The 24,663-nt window shown below is 39.6% G+C and overlaps 1 protein-coding gene across 1 annotated transcript in view; it reads right to left on the bottom strand.

Moving 5' to 3' along the window:
* Window positions 1-1,036: 1,036 nt before the first annotated feature.
* Window positions 1,037-24,663, bottom strand: part of PIK3R4 (phosphoinositide-3-kinase regulatory subunit 4) — a 79,981-nt gene continuing 56,354 nt past the window's right edge. Inside the window, exons 14-20 of the mRNA XM_029940310.1 lie at window positions 17,328-17,492; window positions 13,302-13,513; window positions 11,522-11,653; window positions 8,644-8,744; window positions 7,997-8,085; window positions 2,306-2,414; window positions 1,037-1,562 (exon numbers count right to left, since the gene is read on the bottom strand). Coding sequence (XP_029796170.1) covers window positions 1,392-1,562; window positions 2,306-2,414; window positions 7,997-8,085; window positions 8,644-8,744; window positions 11,522-11,653; window positions 13,302-13,513; window positions 17,328-17,492 — 979 coding nt within the window. The 3' untranslated portion in view covers window positions 1,037-1,391. The remainder of the gene's footprint in view (window positions 1,563-2,305; window positions 2,415-7,996; window positions 8,086-8,643; window positions 8,745-11,521; window positions 11,654-13,301; window positions 13,514-17,327; window positions 17,493-24,663) is intronic.

Raw genomic sequence — 24,663 nt, 5'->3', positions numbered from 1 at the left:
CAGGACTGCGTCTCCCGCGGCCCACTGCCTTCTCCCCTCTGCAGGCTGATCTGTGGTGTGGGTTTGCTAATGGCTCCGGACTTGAAGCCCTTCTCAGCCGAACAGCTTGTCTCAAACAAGTGTCCCCTAACTTGTGCAGAGATTAAATCTAGAAACCCTGTAGATATGGTCTTAACAGACACGGAGGGAAACAGAGGCGATGTAACATGACGGTTTGCCAAATCTGCAAATCCTACTGCTATGCTATGGCCCTATGCTATGTGGCCTCATCGACGTCCAGACTCCTAACTCAGACCTTTGTGAATGACGGGGTTTTCCGATGAGTTTATAGACAATTTAAACCACACCAAGTGCACTGAATCGTGAAGTCGGTGTACCTATGCATTGCAAACTGTCATGCACCATAACGGATTCATAGAGTTACAGAAAATTAAGTTTCTGAAGCAGTTAAGTAGTATTTTCCCCCAGATTATCTACCTTTTTGGACTCATGTAAATAATTTCAAATTGAACTATTTTAAACACTATAAACCCTTCTGCAAATAGATGACAATAAATATAGAGACAGCATTAAGTTTGTGTACAAATAAGAATTGATAAGCTTGAAGGGTTTATTTTTGAGGGAAAGACCAATTTTGGTCTTCTGAACAAGTACAGATTTTTGGTACGTTTATAACAGCTTAATCCTTTTATTTTTTTTCTTTTCACGCATTTAATAATTAATTGACGCTGGATAAAAGCAAGCCGATGGGCCAAGTTTCAGATTTTATACTAAAGCTTATTAAGAAAAGAGTAATGATGGCCAAGACATTTTTCTAGGGTTGATATGCAAGAGATGAGTTCTAGTGTTAAATAATAAGGCAGACTGTAAAACAGGAAAAGAACAAAATACTGAGAGTCCAGCAATGTGGGTATCAGGCCTAGTTCTGTCACTGATTCCTTGTGACTCTGAGTTATTTCTTCAGAACAAATACGGCTGCAGAGTTCATTCTTCTGGTAAAGTTTACTGTTAAAAACACCAAAAAAACCAAAAACTCTTAAGATGCTTGAATACAGTTTATTGGCTGGTTTGAATAGCAGTTTTAATAGCAAAAATGTGTTTACATTATAATAGCTTATGACCCATCTTTTTCAGTACAAAGTAAACTTAGTCTTAGCATTCCAAATTCCACCTCTGTGACATACACAGATCTCTGCAAGAACCAGGCAGACAGCGGTATCTGGGACTTTGTACTGTGTAAGTACACTAGTTGAGTGCGATCTGTTTAATCATGAAACAGTATTATATACAGACATAATTTTGAAAATGAATCTCACTTCTGTCCTCTAAAAATACCTTTGCTCTCATATTACAGTAAACTTATAACTTTATTACAAATTATACAGAACATTTCATTTCCACACCTTAACAATCCCGTCTCTAGAAGCAGTTACAATGAAGCCCTGTGTGGTCTGGAACGTGGCGATGTCTGTGATGATATCGTGGTGTCCCACAGGCAGAGACTCTGGGCCCCTCCGGGGGGTGTCATCGCTTGGTCCCACCTTCTGCTTATTCTGAATCTCCTGTTTCATGGTTAAAAGTCAAGGAGAAAGCCAGAAGTTAATAGCCTGTACCACACTGTCCCTCTTATCAATACTGTTGCTTCAGGACAGGTGGTTGCTGTCTTTAGAGCTAAAACTTCCTGGGAGGTAGTCATCCTTCCACAAATAGTAAAAAGAAGTCCAAAATGACCTTCTGTTTCCCAGGAGTAGCCACTTACAAAGAGGTCAATCAATAATCTGTGCATATTACCTTTTGCCACCATCAAAAGAAAAAAGGGAAAGTAACAGGGGTATAAAAGGACCAGTGGATGTAAATACATTATCTGTCATAAAGGAAAAGCTTTCATTTACTTACTGAGCACCTTCTAGGACCCAGGCCCTTTCAGGTATGTTATCTCGTCTGACGTTTTTTGCCCAACTCAAGAGCACAAGATTTGGAGTTCCAACAGCCAGATCTGAATCCCCAGCTCTGCCACCTACTACCTGGGTGATCTCAGACAAGTTACTTCGTGGTGCTGAACTTTCTAATAAAGGTACTTCCTTATAAATTGTTCTAAGGACTGAACAAGCATCGGAAGTGCTTGCTTCGGGCTAGGCCCTTATGTGTGTGCCTTTTATATAAGTTTACTATACCTTAATAAAAGTGAATTTGAAAAAATATAGAAAAGCCAAAATAAAATAAATGTTTTTCTTAACTACTGCCACTCTTGGCCAAAGTCATTTTTGTGCCTATAGAAATGGAAAGAAAACAAGACTGCTTGTACCTGGACAACTTCAGTGCCTTCAATTATTTTCCTATAGTAGGACACAGAGGAAGAACTAGTACTTCCTGCCACAATGTAGGACCTCTCTGGGTAAGCCAAGTCCCAAAACCTAGGGAAGAGGAAACACGTGTTGATAATCTCAGGACAAAGGGAGGAACTAATGATCATTAGCTTACATTCATTAATATATAACTTATTTTCCTTTGCATCAGAAAAATTGTTTTTCCTAGAATAGACTAAACTTAGGTACAAATGAAGCATTAACAGCTATCCATGCAAGCTGTGGAGGATTTTTTTGTTTTTGTTTTTATTTTAATTTATAGTTTATTGTCAAGTTGGTTTTCAAGTGCCCTCCATCACCACCATCTCCCTCCCCCTCTTTAGCCCTCGGTTCCTTTTTAGTATTCAATAGTCTCTCATGATTTGCCTCCCTCCGTCTCCCTCTTTTCTCCCCTTTTCCCTTCCCATGGTCTTCCGTTAGGTTTCTCCTGTTAGACCTATGAGTGAAAACATATGGTATCCGTCCTTCTCTGCCTAATTTTGCTTAGCATGACACCCTCGTGTTCCATCCACTTTGCTATAAATGGCCAGATTTCATTCTTTCTCATTGCCATGTAGTACTGCATTGTGTATATATACCACATCTTCTTGATCCACTCATCAGGTGATGGACATTTAGGCTTTTTCCATGTTTTGGCTATTGTTGAAAGTGAACATTGGGGTACATGTGCTCCTATGCATCAGCACTTCTGTATCCCTTGGGTAGATCCCCAGCAGTGCTATTGCTGGGTCATAGGGGAGTTCTACTCATAGTTTTTTGAGGAACCTCCACACTGTTTTCCACAGCAGCTGCACCAGTTTACATTCCCACCAAGTGTAGGAGGGTGCCCGTTTCTCCACACCCTCGCCAGCATCTACAGTCTCTTGATTTCTTCATTTTAGCCACTCTGACCGGCATGAGGTGGTATCTCAGAGTGGTTTTGATTTGTATTTCCCTGATGAGGAGTGACGCTGAGCATCGTTTCATGTGCCTGTTGGCCATCTGGATGTCCTCCCTGGAGAAGTGTCTATTCATGTCTTCTGCCCATCTCTTCACTGGATTATTCGTTTTTCAGTTGTGTAGTTTGGTGACTTCCTTGTAGATTTTGGATACTAGTCTTTTATCCAATATGCTATTTGCCACTGTCTTTTCCCATTCTGTCGGTTGCTTTTTAGATTTTTTTTTTTTATTGTTTCCTTTGCAGTGCAGAAACTTTTTATCTTGATGAGGTCCCAATAGTTCATTTTTGTTCTTGATTCCCTTGCTGTTGGGGATGTGTCAAGTAGGAAATTGCTGTGTTTGAGGTCAAGGAGGCTGTTTCCTGCGTTCTCCTCTAAGATTTTGATGGTTTTCCTGTCTCATGTTCAGATCCTTCATCCATTTTGAGTTTGTTTGTGTATGGTGTAAGAAAGTGGTCTAGTTTCATTCTTCTGCATGTTGCTGTCCAGTTGTTCCAGCACCACCTGGTAAAGAGGCTGTCTTTTTTCCATTGGATACTCTTTCCTGCTTTGTCAAAGATCAATTGGCCATACTTTTGTGGGCCCAGTTCTGGGTTCTCTATTCTATTCCATTGGTCTATGTGTCTGTTTTTGTGCCAATACCATAGTGTCTTGATGATGACAGCTTTGTAGTAGAGGCTAAAGTCTGGGATTGTGATGCGTCATGTTTTGGTTTTCTTCTTCAATATTACTTTGGCTCTTCGGGGTTTTTGTGGTTCCATACAAATTTTAGGATAGTTTCTTCTAGCTTTGAGAAGAATGCTGGTGCAATTTGATGGGGATTACACTGAACATGTAGATTGCTTTGGGTAATAATGACATTTTAACAATGTTTATTCTTCTAATTCATGAGCATGGAATATTTTTCCATTTCTTCATGTCCTCTTCAATTTCTTTCATAAGCTTTCTATAGTTTTCTCCATACAGGTCTTTTACATCTTTGGTTATGTTTCTTCCTAGGTATTTTGTGCAATTGTGAATGGGATCAGTTTCTTGATGTCTCTTTCTGTTGCTTCATTATTGGTGTATAAAAATGCAACCTATTTCTGTACATTGATTTTGTACCCTGCGACTTTACTGAATTCGTGCATCAGTTCTAGAAGTCTTCTAGTCGAGTCAATCGGGTTTTCCATGTAGAGTATCATGTCATTTGTGAAAAGTGAAAGTCTGACCACTTCTTTGCTGATTTTGATGCCTTTTATTTCCTTTTGTTGTCTGATTGCTGATGCTAGGACTTCCAGCACTATGTTAAACATTGGTAATAGTGGACACCCCTGTCGTGTCCCTGATCCCAGGGGGAAAGCTCTCAGTTTTTCCCCATTGAGGATAACATTAGCTGTGGGCTTTTCATAAATGGTTTTAATAATGTTTAAATAAGTTCCTTCTATTTTGACTTTGAAGGTTTTTATTAAGAAGGCATGCTGTATTTTGTCAAATGCTTTTTTTGGATCTATCAACAGGATAATATGGTTTTTATCTTTTCCTTTGTTAACATGATGTATCAGGTTGATGGATTTGTGAATATTGAACCAGCCCTGTAACCCAGGAATGAATCCCACTTGATCATGATGGATAATTCTTTTTATGTGCTGTTGAATTTGATTTGCTAGCATCTTGAGTATTTTTGCATCTGTATTCATTAAGGATGTTGGCCTGTAGTTCTCTTTTTCTGTTGGGTCTCTGGTTTGGGAATCAAAGGGATACTGGCTTTGTAGAATGAGTTTGGAAGTTTTCCTTCTATTTCTATTTTTTGGAATATCTTGAGACGAATGAATATTAACTCTGCTTTAAATGTCTGGTAGAATTCCCCAGAGGAGCCATCTGGCCCTGGGCTCTTATTCATTGGGAGATTTTTTATAACTGATTTAATTTCTTCACTGGTTATCAGTCTGTTCAGATCTTCTCTTCCTGTTTGAAATTTTGGTACTGCAGGTGTGTTTAGAAATTTGTCCATTTCTTCTAGGTTGTCCAGTTTGTTGGCATATAATTTTTCGTAGTAATCTCTGATGATTGCTTGTATTTCTGAGAGATCAGTTGTAATAAATCCATTTTATTCATGATTTTGTCTATTTGGGTTCTCTCTTTTCTTTCTGAGGAGCCTAGCTAAAGGTTTATCAATTTTATTTTTTCAAAAAACCAACCTTGGTTTCATTGACCTGTTGAATTGTTTTGTTGGGTTTTTTTGGGTTCTGTATTGGTTATGTGCTGATCTTTATTATTTCTCTTCTTCTGCTGGGTTTGGGGTGCTCTTGCTGCTCCCTTTCTAGTTTCCTTAGGTGCTCTGATAGATTTTGAGTTTGTGCTTTTTCTAGTTTGTTGAAATAGGCCTGGATTGCAGTGAACTTTCCTCTGAGGACTGCCTTTGCTGCGTCCCAGAGAGTTTGGATTGTTGTATTTTCATTTTCATTTGTTTCCCTGTATTTTTTAATTTCTTCTCTAATTGCCTGATTGGCCCAATCATTCTTCAGTAGGGTAGTTTTTAACCTCCACATTTTTGGAGGTTTTCCACACTTTTTCCTGTGATTTCAAGTCTCATAGCATTGTGATCTGAAAGTGTGCATGGTATGATCTCAATTCATTTGTATTTATGAAGGGCTGTTTTATGACCCAGTATGTGATCTATCTTGGAGAATGTGCCATGTGCACTCGAGAAGAACATGAATTCACTAGCTTCAGGATGCAGAGTTCTAAATATATCTATTAATTCCATCTGTTCCAGTGTGTTGTTCAGGTCCATTGTTTCTTTAGTGATTTTCTGTCTGGATGATCTATCCTCTGCTATAAGTGGAGTATTAAAATCCCTTGCAATAAGCACATTCTTATCAGTAAGATTGCTTCTGTTTGTGATTAGCTGTTTTATGTATTTGGGTGCTCCTGAATTCAGCACATAGGTATGTATAATTGTTAGCTCTTCCTGATGGAGAGACCCTGTAATTATTATATAATATCCTTCATCTTTTGTTACTGCCTTTACTTTAAAGTCCAGTTTGTCCCATATAAGTATGGCTACTCTGGTTTTCTTTTGACTATCATTCGCATGATAGATATTTCTCCATCCCCTTACCTTCAATCTGAAAGTGTCTTCAGTTCTAAGGTGAGTCTCTTGTAGATGGCAAATAGATGGGTTTTGTTTTTTGATCCATTCTGCTATCCTGTGTCATTTGATTGCAGCATTCAGTCCATTTACATTCAGTGTTATTATTGAAAAATGTGGGTTTAGATTCAGTGTGTTTTTTGTAGAGTTCATGTTTGTATTGATGTCTCTGGTGTCTTATATTCCTTGCTACTTTTCTCTCATAGAGTCCCTCTTAGGTTTCTTAGTGACGAATTCTCTCAACTTTTGTTAATTTGGGAACACCTTTCTCTCTCCTTTATTTTGAATGACAGGCTCACTGGATAAAGGATCCTTGGTTGCATATTTTTCCTGTTCTTCACATTGAAGATTTCCTGCCATTCCTTTCTGGCCTGCCTAGTTTCAGTAGATAGGTCTGTAACCACTCTGGTAGGATTCCCTTTGTATGTGAGGGCCCTTTTATCCCTAGCTGCTTTCAGAATTCTCTCTTTATCTTTATATTTTGCCAGTTTCACTATGATATGTCGTGCTGAAGGTCGGTTTACATTACGTCTTAAGAGAATTCGATGTGCCTCTTAAATTTCAATGTCTTTTTCTTTCCACAGATTAGAGAAATTTTTGGCTATAATTTGACCAAGCAGCCCTTCAGGACCTTTTTCTCTTTCTTCCTCTTCAGGAACTCCTATGATACGGATATTGTTCCATTTGATTATATCACCGAGGACTCAAATTCTCCTTTCATGTTCCTGAATCAATTTCTCTTTTTCTTGGCTTCCTCTTTTGCTATAACTGTGTCTTCTAATTCACCTATTCTCCTCTCTGCCTCTTCAATCTGTGCAGTGGCCACCTCCATTTTATTATGCATGTCATTTATAGCATTTTTAAACTCATCACAGCTGTTTAGAAGGTCCCTAGTCTATCAATAGCTTCTCTGATGTTTTTTTCAATCCCAGCAATTAATTTTATGACAGTTCTAAATTCTTGCTCAGTTATGTTGCTTATATCTGTTTTGAGCAGTTCTGTGGCTATGATTTTAGGAGAATTCTTTCGTTTTGTCATTTTGGCTAGCTTTCTGTCTCTTGTCAGTTTTTAAAGCTCGTTAAGTACTCTGCACCTGTTAGTATTGCTCTTTTAAAGGAGGCTCATTGACTGTCCAGAGCCTGTCATTTCAGGAAGTGTCCTTTTAATGGTGTCTCTTGGTTGCTCTTGTTGTGCCTTTGATTATTTTGCCTACTCAGTGATATTTGAGACTCTCCACCATGTGTACTTTGGCTTGTTTCTTGAGGTAGCCTCAGGCACCTATGAGGCTGCCATCTACCTGGATCTGTGTATTTTCCTCCCACTTTGCAGACCAGAGTATTGTGGCTTCAGTCCTTCTCAGTTTGATAGTTGTGGGTGGAGATTACAGAGCTCCCTACTTCTCTGCCATGTTGCCCCTCTCTGGTGTGGAGGATTTTAAACATGACCACAATGCAAGCATCTAGAATATCAGCCTAGTATTAACCCAAGTATCCATCCACTTTTTATATCCTTCTCCTTTTAAGGATTGCATAGTAAGTACCCTTCCTCAGATACTGTACCTTATTTTCATGTCTGAGCCCGCTGTTAGTAGGATGGGATTTCCGTCTGCAGGACTACAGTAGATACCATGGACACTGTGAGGAACGGGCTTAAAAGAAACAATCAAATTAAAGATACCAGTGTATTCCATAAATGGTGTCATTTCTAGAAACAAGTCAGGTGGTTTTCTGGGCACCTGGTTAACTGAAGAAGTGAGAGACCATTTACGTGTATCTTCTATAAATGAATTTCCTTTATCCCATTCCGAATAAATAGGCAAAACCTGTTTGTTTAGCCTCTGAAAACTTTCTATTTGGGAGAAGGGCTCCAACTAAAGGAGAAATTAACCCTTCCTCCCTTTTGTCCCAATGAAGCACCCATGGTGGCAGCATGACAATTAAAAGTGTGTGTAAGAGGGTCATGTTCCAGCTAACCCAGGATTTTATGGGGCTTCCACCCCACATCTCAAACCTCCTGGAACTAGCCACCAAAACACTCAGACGTTAGTTAGCCTGAGGAACTGGAAAGCACCTATGCAACAAGAGCCACCTGCTACTAATTTAAAACACCCCCAAAAGCCCAATAGAGACCAGGTTTGATAAAGTGCCTGAAAGTACAAGGATGTGGGAAATTCAAATGGCCTTTCTAATAAAAACTGGCGACAAACCTGTGACTCGGAGAGTGGCGGTGCATTGCAGGCCCAGAGCATGAATCTTCTGTCACCCGTCTCCATGTCCCACATGGACACCTCATTGTTGCCCTGCACGGCTAAGGGAAGCACAGGCCAGAACCGTTACCCAGACCACAAGCCTGCTCCAAGAGCTTTCACGTCTTCATAGATAATCCAAGTCAGCCCGTACCTATTTCCCTTTTTCTCATCCTGCAAAAAATGCTTGTGACTACTTTGAAATAACACTGCGACCCTGTCACCAGACTGGAATGCAAAAAAAGATGTTTTTTAATGAACTACTAGTAGATATTTACTGGTATACAACAGTGAAGAGAACTGTGAGGTAGAAAGATGAATCATAAAGATTCTACCCTTAAAAAACCTACAGTCTAGAAGCAGAGAAAAAAATATATAAAGCATAAGACAATGAGAACAAAAAGAACTGCAAAGTTCCCTCTGAACTCAAGGAACGGAGAAGATCCCATCTGGTGGGTAACAATCAACTTCACTCACGGAGAGACTTTCTTTGGGACTAAAAGGAAAGTAAAGCTGGGCAGATACGGGTGGCATACAGGTAGGTCATTTCAGGCAGAAAAAATGTTTTGTGGTTTTGCTCATTCCAATTTCTGGGTGTCTGGGAAAACGAGTAATCAGTGTGACTGATGCACATGTGTGACCGGGAGATGAAGGCAGGGGAAGACTATAGAAAAGGGCAATGGCAGGCCTGAGAAAGACGACATTTCGAGCAGGGGGAGCGATAATTCTCCAGGCCTCAGTCCTTCATTAATATTATTGAACCAAAAAGATTTACTATGAGCTCGTCACTGCCCTACATGCTGAGGAAAAATGAGGCAAACAATGCAAAAATTCTGTCTCATGGAACTTATAAACCAAGGAAGTGCAAGGCCCTGGATCAGGAATGTGCTTAGTTCCAGGAGGAAGCCCGAAAGCCCATGGGGCTGGGGCAGGTTGAGAGCTGGCGGGGAGGAGGAAAGGCCCTCATGGCTGGCACATTCCACTCCCCACTGCAAGGCTGACCCAGGGCGCCACATCAACAGGCCCCTGTGCCCTCAGCCTTCTCTGGTGGTAAACTAAACAACAGCCCCTAAAGTAAGTAGGTCCTAATCCAGACACTGTGACTGTTACTTTACATGGTAAAGTGATGCTGAGGAAATGATTAAGGGCCTCGAGATGGGGGGATCTGAGCCCTGAATGCACTCCCAGTGTCAGGAGGAGGAGGCAGGCAATGAGGCAGGTGCTACAGCGGCGACTTTGAAGATGGAAGAAGGAGCACGAGCCAAGGCAAGCAGCTCCAGAAGCAGGAAAAGCAAGGGTAGATTCCCCGCAGATTCTGCAGAGGTAACGTGGCCCAGCTGCCTTCTTGAATTGGGCTCAGCAAAACTCATTTCAAACTTCTGCCCTCTAAAAATGGTTATAGAATAAATGTGTATTGTTTTAAGCTACGTACTTTGTGGCAATTTATTACACATGGGATTAAAATGGTAGTAGGAAATGAATATAGGCTTATGGAAACACCCCCCGCCCCTCAGGAGACCAAAGGGATAGATGCCTGTCTAGCCACAGGCTGGTAGTGTCGCTCATGTCAAAATCACCGATCCTCTCAAGGTGGCCTTCTCTATTCATCATCTTTCCAAACTCCAGTGACCACACCTTCCCCTCCTGCTGGTACAAGCCCTATTTGGTTGTGCTTTTATGATGCCCCTACACCCGCAGTCTTGTCAGCAGTTCCTCTGAAGATAGAGCCTCCAATCATCCTATGATGGGGAGGCCATCTGATTCCTGCTGAAACCTTGACCCATAAAGGTCAGAGACGGGGCAGGGCCAGATCCCCACCAGCAGTCTGGCTGTAACCCGGAATGGGCAGGCACTGAGCAACAGAAAGAATGGTCTTAAGAAGTAGGGATTAAAGCAGGGAGTTACAAGGATATGGCATTAATAGGGATGAGACTATGTGGCAGAGAGAAGAGAGACTACGATGGAAATAGTAACAAACAGTTAGATTCTAAATATTTTAAGTAGCCATAAAAATCTACATAAAAGTGGTATTTAAAGCACGGGACTAGATCAGTGTGGAAGGAGAAGGGTTAAGGACCAAAGACGGAGCCCTAAGGCAGATGAGATAAGCCATGATTTAAAAGTCAGAAGACAAGGAGGAAATAGCAAATCAAGTCAGGTACGGGAAGTATTTCAGAAACAGGAAACTATCAACTGACCAAATGATGAGTCAGGTAAGAGGCAAACAGAGTAATGGCCATGGATTTGGCAACACGGAGACTTGGACAGCAACAGTGCATGAGCTTGACTTGGTGTACTCGAAGGGACCCGGAGCGCCTGCAGGATGACCACTGAGGAGACGTGAGAGTAACCAGCTCTGTACCAAGCGCTGCCTGCGGCCAGACCGTGTGCGGCACATGCTGTATCTCCAATGCCTACAGCGCTGCTAGGGAAGTGGTTTTAACCACATTTACAGATGAGGAAAGTGAGTTTCAAAGACGTCCCGAGAAGCTGTGCAAGAAAATCTGAATGCCCTGTAAGGAGAGGAATGGGAAGGGAAGCTGGCAGGAAACACACTGACAAGGCTGGGTCAAGGTTTCTAACTTAGGTTTCTAGGAAGGAAGTGGCAGCTTTAACAAAACTATGGGAGAAAGAAAACAGACGAAAGGAGAAATGGTGGCAGACAGCAATGGAAGGTGATGGTGGCAGTTAATGAGGTCATTTTTTAAGATAATAGATAAGAAATGACAGTGACACAGCAGTGGTAGGAACTTCCATAATCAGAACAAAATCAAGCATTTGGTTCATACATAAAATGAAAACTCTGAGAACATGAGTCTTTAAAAATGCCCCATTTTACCTGCAATCACCCAGGACTGATACAGAGGGTGCATCGAGAGGCGTCTGATTCGAGCCCTGAAGGGATGACAGTGACTGGAAATTGGCAACTGGAACCTCATGTCCCAACAAGCCATAGTACCACTGCTCGTACCTTAAAGGAGAAAAAAGTCAAAGATTACTGTCTAATGTTTAAAGGACATTTATGCTGCATTTATACAAATAACAAATAGCATTAGCTTCATGTGAATGTATTTTGTTCATTCTTCAGTCTCATCTGTCAAGCTATGTTCCTGGTGTCAAACAGCACTTCCAGCTGTTAAATACAGACAGGAGTGCTCATCACAATGCTGCTACAGAGGTGTCTAATAAACAAGCTGAAAATGAGTAAGTAATTACACTGGTATTCGTTGCCAAAGGCACTCACAGAAAACACAAGGTCTAGAGAAGACATAAACTGAATTTGATGGGTCAAAATGTGCAGAATGCCTTAAATCACCAGAGACGCTTTACTGGCATTCAGTGGCCACTTTGCCAACCCCACCGTGGCTGCAGCTCTGTAGCTATCATCATTCCCCTGCGTCCTTTTCTCTAAAACATTCTGGGACCAGGCATGAGTGTCCAATCACAGCAGAAACTGGGGTGGTCAGTACCTGCACATCTGCCCATGACAAACTCCACAGAGAAGCCCCCCCATTCCCAAAGAATAATGCCAACCCTGACACCAAACAGCTGGTCCTGAAAGGGGCACAGAGCATGTTCTTGGATTGGTCTCCAATTCTAGCAGAATCCTGGGATCAGGAAAAGACACAAGACAATAGGGTCCCTCTGTCACCCTGCCCCACTCCAGGACAAGGCTCAAACAGCCACAGGTTGCGCTGGCTGCCCTCAAAGCTGATCAGGATACCTGAGAGCCATCACTGCCATTTACTAATTTGCTCAGAGTTTCATATCTACTTTTGTGGGCCTGGCATCACATCCTCCTGTCCCTCTGCCGTTTATTCACATGAAAGGCAAATATAATGTATTCATTATAAACTGTATATAAGAAAGGAAAGGGCAGATACTTAACAATGTCCTAATGCAAGTCAGGGAATCTAGAAACCAAAATTTAAGGACATCAGATTATAATTCTTCAGAAAGAGTGCCAAGTGGGAAAAAGTAAGGTGTACATTTTCAAGGGGCAGGTTCAAAGCCCTCTGGGAGCAAAATGTGACACTAAAACAGAGGAAAGCAGCCAGTGAGACCACATGGTACCCCTTCACCTCTGAGGAAGGGAGGGCCAAGAGGAGTAATAAGGCAAGAAACCAGTGCTTTCTCTTCTCCAGTACAAGGCCCCGGGATAGGTGCTTTTACCTCATTAGATCCTCAAAGCAGCCCCTGAACGGATTAGCCCCATTGAAGATGAGGATCCTGAAACTCAGCGGGCTGTGCAGCTTGCCTGAGGTTACTGGAATCTGAAACCCAGTCTGACCGAACTCAAATGTTCTCATCCATAAACTAAGCCTGCTGCTTCCCTGGCAGGATAACAGAATGCCAGCAGATCTGATCACTAGAATGATTATAAAGAGGCTCAGTTAAGAACAAAAAGGACATTTTTATGCATTGGGATACTGCTATCACTCTTTCAAATCTTTTTTAATGAAAAAAATTAAATTTCAAGTGATTGTAATGTAATAATCATGAACAAAAGGAGATGGGAAAAAATTACCCGTGAAGAAAAAGGAAAAAATGTTCCCGAGAAGGCAATTCCAGACATTAGTGGCATTCACAACCCAGCCAATGACCTCAAAGTCACTCACCAATGCACAGCCAACACTGGTGGATGTCCACGGCGAAGGAGGTGATGAGGCCGGACTTGAGGTCGTGCTTTAGAGTCCATGCGTTGCTTGAAGAGCGCAGGTCCCAGCCAACGAGAGAGCCGTTCACAGTGGCGTAGGCCAGGACAGACTGCGCCCCGGAGTTGAAGTGATGCATATCCACAACACAGCCGTCGTCCTTCTGGTCCAGAATTCTAACGAAATACACAAAGCAAAAGGCAAAGACTTTTCCAGTCACTGAAAACACAGCACCAGCCTCCATTTAAGATGAATTTGTTGACCATTCAAATAAGATGGTCAAGAAAGAACTCTGACCCATCAAACAATGATTCCTGAGGCATTTTTAAAAATAACTTCAGACTTACAGAAGAGTTGCAAAAATAGCACAGAGAATTCCTATATATCCTTCACTCAGCTTCCCCTCGTGTTAACACATTACATAACCACAGAACATTTATCAAAACTAAGAAGTTAATCTTAGTACAATACTAGTAAAATACAGAACATATTCAGATTTTTATTAGTTTCCACTTGTGTCCTTTTACTGTTCTGGGATCCAAAACAAGATACCACATGGCATTTAGTTGTCATGTCTCTTTCAATTTGACCCTCAGTCAGATTCTGATATTTTTGAAGACTATAGGTTATTTTATAGAATGTCCATCCATTTGAGTTTGCCTTATGTATTCTCACAAACAGACTCAGTTTATACCTTACTGGGAAGGAGACCATGAAATAACATCCTTCTCGGTGCATATATGAGGAAATACCTGATATTAATTAGAACGTATTAGTGGTGATGTTAACCTTGATCATTTGGCTAAGGTACTGTCTGCCAGGATTCGCCACTGTAAAATTATTTTCCATTCAATCTTTAGGAAAAATACTTCTGGGACAGTGTAAAAATCCCATTTCTGCTTAAAATTTTGTCCACAAATTTTAGGGTTCATTGATGTCATACCTATGATGTTCTAGTGGTGACTATTTCCCTCATTCCTTCTATACTTATTAGAATTTCTCTATAAAGAACAATTGTCACTTCTTTCCCCATTATTTATTTACTTATTGACATCAGTATGGACTCATAGATCTGTGTTCTATTCTGCAAGCTATAACCCAATACTACTGTTGTCTGTGTTGTTGCTCAAGTTGTTCCAACTTTCTCTCAGGTTGGTTCCAAAGCCCTCTCAATGTGCTTTTTTGAATCAATTCCTAACCTTTCGGCAGCACAAGATTCTCCAGATTCATCTTGTGTTTTCACTGCCCCAGCCCTGGAAATCAACCAGTTCTCCAAGGAGCCCTGGTTCCTTCTATGGAAAAACAATATTTAAAAACAAAGGTCTGTGTGCTACGGGCCCATTGCTATGGGGGGGCAGGGGCGAGGGTCCCTGCTCCAGTCCCTCTCCATGGCCAAAACTCTGAAATATGCATACTATACCTCATACCTGCACGCATATATGTACTTCTGTATCTTTTTATATGTATGTGGACACATGTATACCAACACACACATATATACATATATGCATGAGTCCATACTGATACTGAATCCATATTGATATCTATATACCACCAGAGTTCATTCTAGCCATCTTCCTTTATTTATAACCTTACAACACAACTAAAGTAGTTTTGGAATTGATAAACCACACTGCTGTGAGAACCAACTAGAACACAGTGTCTGAGTTCAGTTCCTTCTGTCATTAGCCTTGCAGTATCAATTAAACCGCTGTTTTCTAAAGATATTAGAATCTTAAGATTTCTAAAGAAACCAGTTTTCTAAGGTATTCTATACGTTGGCTCCTTTATTGCCACTGTGACTGTGGGATTCATCTGTGTACAATTAGATTGATTTATCATAGACCCTTTCCTCCTATATCCGAATTGATTTTTTCTTATAACTTACACACAGTAAAATTCATTCTGTGGTATAGCGTTCTGTGCATTATGACAAATGCACAGCCATGTGTCTTCTACCACAGAGCCGCAGAGAACAAGTCCACACGCCCAAAATTATCTTGTGCAGCCCCTTTGTAGTCAGCTCCTACCCCCATCCCTACCTGTGACTATCACTAATCTCATTTCTTCACTCTAATTTTATGTTTTCCAGAATGTCACACAAAGTTGGAAACATATAATAAATAGCCTTTTGGGTCTGACTTATGAGCAAAAAGGATTTAGGATGCATTGGTTGTTGCATGAATCAATAGTTTATTCCTTTCATTACTGATAATAAAATGTCAGATTCCTTATTTTTTTAGGTCCTATCCTATTATATAGGTATATCTATTTTTCAAGGTGAGGCATTTTTAAACTAAAAAGAGTATTATAAACATATTGGCAAGCCTCCCGGATCAGTACATATCAGGCTTTTGCAGCATACACTATTTTAGTTTTATTGCTTGGACTGGGAGTCACTAAACATTTTCTGTAATGAGCCAAACAGTAAATATTTTAGGCTCTGCAAATCACATATCTCTATTGCATATTTTTTTTTACAATCTTTTGAAAATGCACACATTATTCTTAGCTATGGGCCATACTGCAGACTATGGTGTGCTGACCTCTGTGTCTTAGATAAACAACTTTACAAACATTCTAATACTGACTATACTTCCCTTAGATGGGTGATGAAAAGTCCAAATGCCAAATAGAATGTCAAAAGGTGCTATAAATTCTACTTATTAGAGGTCATAACAACAGTAGATCTGACTGCATGAAGCAAACGGGGGGGGGGGAAGATTCATGGCAAGGTTTCTTTAGAGCAACTGCTGACAGGCAGACTGAAATCTACTAAACATTCTGGCACAATCTCCCCATCTGTGTCATGAGTGTTTGCTTAGGGTTAAGACAGGAACATTCACAGTGAACAGTGCCGTCAGCCGAGTGGCACCTGTGCAAGGAATGCGCATGTCTGTGTGTCTCCTGCCAGCACAGTCATCACACAACACAATCTGCCAACAGCTCGTGGCTAACGTACATAGATCACAATAGGTATACTGCTGGACAGTCAACTCCACGGAAACAATTTTAAAAAAACCTAGCAGGTCATTGTTTTTTAGTTAAAGACAATATATGTGTCCTAGACAAAAAGCTGTTCACATCTGTTCAGTGAATGTGTTAAAAATAACACACACTTTAAATTACAAAAGCAAAGCAAAATTATAAACAAAACAAAGTCCTAGATGATCCAACATACATCCTTTACTTCCTCAGCTTATAGTCTACTACGCTGTAAGAACCTGCTCATCCTGCGTTCTTCCTGTGAGATCCACCCCCGCCCCATGCCTGCCGTGCCCTTCCCAACCATGCTCCTCTGGCTGGCTAACATCTGGCTTCACCTCCACCAGGCCTGTGCCCTCCCCCACAAGCTGGCTCCCACGGTCCCTGTAACATTGGCACATTATCACACTGCAACTGAAATCATCTGTTAACTGGTCTGTTTCTTCCATGAGACTGCAGTGTCTTAATTTGTTCTGCCTTATCTTTAAATATCTTACCTTGTTGGTTTAATCTGTGGGCAACTACAGTTTGTAAGAAGAAGTGAGGAAATTCTTAAGTAAAACCAGCCCGTATTTTGTTTTCAAATGATAAGCAATCATCTGACTAAAAGCAGCACTCCATTTCCCATCAACATCAGACATTTTAATGCCAAGTAAAAATGCTGACAACGTTCACATTTTCTTGATGAAAAACATTCACATTCTAAAAATCAGCCAGCCAGACTTTTGCCTTTTGAAGCTGAGACAGAAGATGTAACTGATAATTGGGTTATTCTAACAGATTCCAGACTGGGATGAGCCACATACCTTTTGACAGAAAATAAGATACACAGACATAGTTTTCTGAAATTAACTACATGTGACAGATTTGAGTTCGAAACACATGTGCTAAAAAAAGGAAGTACAATCTAACAAGCCCTCGGTTGACCCAAACTACACTGGCAAGGCAGGGGTAAATGACCCTAGTGCACTAACTGCAGTTTAAAACAACACAAGAGACAGATACCTGCTTTGCAGAGGCTGAATCTTAGGAGACTTTGGCAGCTTAGAAGCTTCAACTGCAAGAAGCTGGATGGCACCGTTGTCAGACGCGATGGCTAAGTAGTGGGACCCCTGGCAGAATGTAAGTGTCTTGACACGTCCTCCAATTCGACTATAGGTAAGAATAGATCTGCACAAAACAAAACAGATTACATTTCTGCAAGGGCCACAAGAGCATTATTAATGCTGATATTAAATAAATACCCACATGGCTTATTAACCAACAGAAGTACTACTTTGAGGTCTGTTTCATCTCCTTGCTCTCTTAACCAAAGAATCCTTCTCAAAAGCATGGGCACAAAATCACCTTTTCTTCTCATATTTTCCAATGACCATCCTCACACACTTCCCTCCTATCACATAAGGGCCCGTCCATCCTCCTCTGACTGGAGCTCCCATCCTTGGCTGTCCTCAGCCAGTTCTCCTGCCACTCTCACAATCCCTTAAACCCGATTCTTGAACCCTTCGGTAATCCTGTAATTCCTAGGATACAGCCTGACACAGCAGGAAAAGCACTGGCTTTGGAATCGAAGACCTGAGTTCCACTATTGACTACCTACATGACTTGGTCAAGACACTTCTCCTGTTCTCTGTTTACTCATCTATAGAACGGGACTGCCCTAACTTCTCTACGTGGAACACAGTGAAGCCCAAATAATATATAAATAATAAAAAAACACTCATAAATGCAAAACATTATAATATTCATTTTCTCCCACACACATGCTGACCTCTCAAGCAGTCTACTCTCCTTCCTCAAATCCACTGCCAAACTTCTAGAATGTATCATTTACACAAGGTGTTTCCCATTATCACCAATTCCCCACTTCAATACCTCCTTCATAAGGCACATACTCATCTTTCTAAGGGGCCATACTCCTAAAAGATCACAAGCCCCTAATTCACCCAATGTGTTCATCTGTATCTTTTCTAATTATTTCATTTTGTAACACAAGCTAATACTTATTACTAAAAATTATTAAAACACAGAAGAGAGGCACCTAGGTGGCCCAGTCGGCAAAGTGTCCAACTCTTGGTTTTGGCTTAGGTCATGATCTCACAGGTTCATGGGATCGAGCCCCACATCGGGCTCTGCGCTGACAGCACAAAGCAGGCTTTGCTTGGGATTCTTTCTCAATCTCTCTGCCCCTTCCGCGCGCACGTGCCCTCTCTCTCTCTCTCTCTCTCTCTCAAAATAAACTTTTTCTTTTTTTATTAATAGTTTATTACCAAGTTGGTTTCCATATAACACCCAGGGCTCTTCCCCACAAGAGCTCCTCTCCATGACCATCACCCCCTTCCCCTTCCCTCCTCCTCCTCAGCCCTGTTTGTTCTCAGCATTCAAAAGTCTCTCATGATTTGCCTCACCTCCTCTCCCCAACTTTTCCCCCACACTTTTCCCATTCCCATGGGAAAAACATTTTTTTAATAAAAAAATACAGAAAATAAAAAACATTTATAATTCTACCACTCAAAGAGAGGCACTATTAACCTTTTGTTATACATCCTTCTAAAGGGTTTTCTATGCATATTACAATATATTCTTATTTGCTTCTTAAATAACTATAGAACATGTATATTTTTATTAGCCATTACTCTCTACTTCACTCAACAAAGTATTCACAACTTTGTTGCAATACCATAAACTATTTTAAAGTGAATAATTCAATGAATGTTAATATATTAACAGAAATCTGCATAATGATCAGTATCTAATTCTACAACATCTCTATCATTCCTAAGGAAATCCACCTCACATCCACTAGCATTCACTCCTCATTTTCTTCTCCCACCAGCCAGCCCATGGAAATAAATTTGCTTAAATTTGCTATGAATTTGTCTATTCTGGAGATTCCATATGAATGTAGTCCTATATTATGTGGCCTTTTGTACCTGGCTTCTTTCACGTAACACAGTGCTTTCAAGGTTCAACCATTCCTTTTTATAGCCACGTATTATTCCGTTGTATGGAATACCACATTTTGTCTATCCATTAGCAGCTGATGAACATCTGTGTTGTTTCTGCCTTTTAGCTACTATGAATAATGCTGCTGTAAGCATTTCTGTCTAAATCTTTACATACTTCTCAAACATAGTGCCTACAAGGCCCCAACCAGTATGGCAGATGAGTAAAGAGAGTCAGGGAGCAGGCACGGGGAAAGAAAAGAATACCAGTATTGCTCAGTCTCTTGCATTTTCTTGCTCTCTCTTCATTTCTTTTAATATTGAGATAAAGTTATCTATTATAAAATTCACTTGTTTAAGCAGACTGACAACATAGTCACTAAGTTTTATAACCGTCACCATTATCAAATTCAAGAACCTTTCATCATCCCAAAAACAGTCACTCCCCAATCCTCCCTTCCCCTAGCTTCTGGCAACTATAAGCCATCCTTGACTTACAATTTTTTTTTAACTTTATGATGGAGTAAAAGCAACAGGCATTCAGCTGAAACCACACTTCAAACTTGAATTTGATCTTCTCATGACACTGACCAGTGCCAAGCAAGCTGCAACTCCCAGGCTGCCATGTGATCATGAGGGTTAGAAAAACAATATACTCGAGCGCCTGGGTGGCTCAGCCAGTTGAGCATCTGGCTCTTGATTTCAGCTCAGGTCACTGTCTCATGGTTCATGGGTTCAAGCCCTACATCAGGCTCTGAGCTAATGGCACTGAACCTGCTTGGGATTCTCTAGCTCTCCTCTCTCTCTGCCAATTCCCACCTCAAAATCAATAAACATTTTTAAAAAACCGGACACACTTACAACCATTATGAAGCCCTACAACTGTTCTGTTTTTCTTTCAATATTCAATAAATTACATGAGATATTCAACACTTTATTATAAAATAGGTTTTATGTTAAATGATTCTGCCTAACTGTAGGCTAATGTAAGTGTTCTAATTCTAAGCACATTTAAGGTATGGGAGGCTAAGCTATGATGTTTGGCAGGTTAAGTGTATTGAATGCATTTTTGACTTAATGGTATTTTCAAATTATGATGGCTTTAGCAGAACATAACCCCATCATAAGTTGAGGAAGGTCAGTATTAATCTACTTTCTGTCTCTATGAATTTGTTTATTCCAAAATTTCATATAAATCGAACCATACAATATGCTAGTTGACCTTTGGGTCTGGCTTCTTTCACTAAGCATAATGTTTTCGAGGTTATCCATGCTGTAGCATGTGTCAGTGTTTCATTCCTTTTTATGGCTAAATAATACTCCATTGTATGGATACACCACATTTTGTTTGTCCATTCAACAGCTTATAGGCATTGTGGCTTGCACTTTTTGGCCATTATGAATAATGCTGCTGCAAATATGTATGTGCAGATTTTTGTGTGAACAAGTGTTTTCTAACTTTCTTGGGTTTATGCCTACAAGTGGAATTGAGTGGTCATTAGGTAACTCTGTGTTTAGAATTTGAGAAACTGTCAAACTGTTTTCCACAGTTACTGTACCATTTTACATTCCTACCAATAACGGATAAAGGTGCCAATTTCTCCACATCCTCTCCAGGACTTACTGTCTTTGATTACAGCCCCTTTAGTGGATGTGATGTATCTCACCATGGTTGTGATGTGCATTTCCCTAGTGACTAATCGTGTGCAGCAGCTTTCTATATACTTATTGGTCCCATTTGGAGAAACATCTATTTGAATCCTTTGTCTATTTTTAATTGTCCTTTTTTTGTTGAGTTGAAAGTGTTCTTTATATATTCTCTGTATTTATATTTACAAGTATTTCTCTCATTCTGTGATTTGTCTTTACTTTCTTGACAGTGTCCTTTGAAGCACAAACATTTGTAATTTTGATGAAGTCTTATGTCTATTTTTTCTTTTGTCACTTGTACTTTTGAAGTCATTTTTAAGAAACTCCTGCCTAATCTAAGGTCATGAATAGTTGTGTGCATATATTTTACAGATTAGCTCTTATATTTAGGTTTATGATCCCCTTTGAAAAATTCACTGGAAAATCTTCCTCTTACACATGGGTAACCAGAATCACTTGTTCATGCTAATCTTTCCTCCACAGAACTGTCCTGACATCCCTGACAAAAAAAACAATGATAAATGTATTTCTGCATGTCAGTTCTAGTCTGTTGATTTTTACACTTCTCTTTATGTAACACACTATACAGACTAGTGTAGCTTTGTAGCAAACATGCCAAGTGTGAGTTTTCCAACTTGGTTCTTTCAAGAGTATTTTGACTATTTAAGTCATATGCATTACTTTATGAATTTTAGAATCAGGGTGTCAATCTCTGCAAAAAAAAAAAGCTGAAAATTTCACAGGGATTGCACTGAATCTGTAGATCAATTTGAGGAGGATTGCTTTCTTAATGTTAAGTATTCCATTATTCCATTAAATAAACATAGGCTGTCTCTCCATTTATTTGGATCTTCTATAATTTCTTGTGATGTTTTATGGTCTTCAGTATACTATAGTTTTCAGTACTTTTTTGATAAATTTATTCCTATCTTTTTGATGCTATTGCAAATGGAATTATTTTCTTAATTTCACATTTGGATCAATCATTGTTAGCACAGAAATGCAACTGGTTTTTGTATGTACAAAGATAGCATCATCTTGTATTCTGCAACTGTGTTGAACTCATTAGTTCTAATAACTTTTTCTTTGTATTGCTTAAGAAGGTCTATAAACAAGATTATGCTATCCACAAATAGAGATAGTTTTACTTTTTCCTTTCCAATCTGTATGCCTTTCATTTATTTTCCTTATCTGATTGCTCTAAAAGCTCCAGGATAGGGCTGGATGGAAGTGGCGAGAGCAGACATCCTTATTTGGTTCCTCATCTAAAGGGGAAGCGTGCAGTCTTTCACCATTAAGTATGAGGTCAGCTGTGGTCATCTATTACTAGTTTGCTGAATTGTTTTTAATCACAAAAGGTATTAGATATTGTCAGATGCTTTCTGTTAAGAAAATCAACATCTTTATCTTTGTTCTATTATTAGGATATATTCCTAGATTGATTTTCATATGTTAAACAAGGTTTGCAGTCTTGGGATATGCTGATCTTGGTCATGTTATATAATTAATAGGCTGGATTCAGTTAACTAGTATTTGGTTTAGCATCTTTATGCTTCTAGTAATTATGAGTATTGGTCTGTTGTTTTCTTGTGATGTATTTGTCTGGTGATGGCATGAGGACAGTACTGGTTTATCAAATGAGTTAGGAAATGTTCTCTCTTCGGTTTTTTGGAAGGGTGTGTGAAAGATGGGTGTTATTTCATTAAATGTTTGGTAGAATTTACTATGAAACCATATCAGCCTGGGCTTTTCTTTGTTGGGATTTTTTTTTTAATAATAAAATCTTTTATTATAGGTCTATTAGAACTTTCTATTAAGTGATTTTTCACAGCTTGTGTCTCTAGAAATTTATCCATTTCATCTAGGTTATCTAATTTGCTGACATTCAATTGTTCACAGTATTCCCTTCATAATTCCTTTTACTACTTGTCACATCAGTAGAAATGCTTCCTCTCTCATTCCTAATTGTAGTAATTTGAGTCCTCTCTCTTTTTTACATTGGTTACTGTAGAAAAAGTCTGACAGTTTTCATCTTTCCAAAGAACTTTTGCTTATGTTGATTTTTCTCCTTCATTCTTCTATTTTCTACTTATTTCCACTTTACTGTTTCTTTCCTTCTGTTTGGGTTTACTTGGCTCTTCTTTTAACTAGTTCCTAAGGTTAAGTTATTTCTTCTTTTGGGGGTTCTTGGGTGGCTCAGCTGGTTAAGCATCCAACTCTTGATTTCAGCTCATGTCATGACTTCATGGTTCATGGGACTGAGCCCCGAACTGAGTTCCACACACTGACAGCACAGATCCAGCTTGGGATTCTCTCTCTCCCTCTTTCTGCCCCTCCCCAACATGTGTGCGCTCTTGCACTCTCTCTGAAACTTAAAAAAAATTCTTTCTTCTTTTTATGTATAGATTTTACAGCTATAAGTTTCTCTCTGAACACTCCTTTAGCTGCATTCCATAAGTTCTGAATATTGTGTTTTCATTTTCATTCATCTAAAATATTCTCTAACTTCCTTTTGAATCACTGGTTATTTATAGCCATATAATGTTTAATCTCCACATATTTGTCAATTTCTCAAATTCCTTTCTGTTACTGGTAACTAGTTTCATTCCTCTGTGGTTAGAGAACATATACGTTGGTGTGTTTTGATCCTTTTAAATTTGCTGAGGCTTGTTTTATGGCCTCATATTTGGCTTAATCTGGAAAGTGTTCCATGTGCATTTGAAAAGAATTTGTATTCTGCTACTGCCGGGGAGAATATTCTATTAAAATCTGTTAGATCTAATTAGTTTATGGTATTGATCAAGTCTTCTATTTTCTTTGATCTTATACCTATTTGTTCTATCTATACTTCTGAAAGCAAGAGTATTAAAGTCTCAACTAGTGTGGAATTCTCTTACTTTTCCCTTCAATTCTGTCAGCTTTTGCTTTATTTAGGGGATCCGTTACCAGGTGCATATGTTTGCAACTGTTTTGTTTTCCTGATGCATTAACCCTTTTATCATAATAAAATGCCCTTGTTTATCTATAGTAGAAATTTTTGTCTAAAGTTTATTTCTTCAAATATTAATATAGCTGTTCCAGCCCTCTTCCAGGTACTATATGTATGTTGCATCTTTTTTGGTTCTTTGATTTTCAACTAATTTGTGTCTTTGGATCTAAAGTGTATCTCTTGTACATGGGTCATAGCAACATTTTTCTAGATGTCTCCTGAGAGAAGGGAAACAAAAGCAAAAATAAACTATGAAGACTACATCGAAAAAAGGGGGGGGGGTAATCTGCATAGCAAAGGAAATAATTAATAAAACTAAAAGGCAACCTTAGGAATGGGAAAAGGTATTTTAAAGTGACCTATACAATAAAGGGTTAGTATCCAAAACTTATAAAGAACTTACACAACTCAACATCCAAAAAACAAATAACCCAATTAAAAATGGGCAGAAGACATGAATATACATTTTACCAAAGAAGATATACAGAAGACCAACAGACACATGAAAAGATGCTCAACATCACTCATCATCAGGGAAATACAAATCAAAACCACTAGGAGATATCACCTCACATGAGTGAAAATGCCTAAAATCAAAACAAAAGAAACATCAAGTGCTGGCAAAGATGTGGGGGAAAAAGGAACCCTCATACACTATTGGTGAGAATACAAACTAGGGCAGCCACTGTGAAAAACAGCATAGAGGGTCCTCAAAAAATTAAATATAGAACTACTCCTATGGTCCAGGAATTGCAGT

The sequence above is a fragment of the Suricata suricatta genome, chromosome 5 (genome assembly GCF_006229205.1).
Source record: "Suricata suricatta isolate VVHF042 chromosome 5, meerkat_22Aug2017_6uvM2_HiC, whole genome shotgun sequence".
Taxonomy (NCBI): Eukaryota; Metazoa; Chordata; class Mammalia; order Carnivora; family Herpestidae; genus Suricata; species Suricata suricatta.
This window is presented reverse-complemented; position numbering and strand designations above follow the sequence as displayed.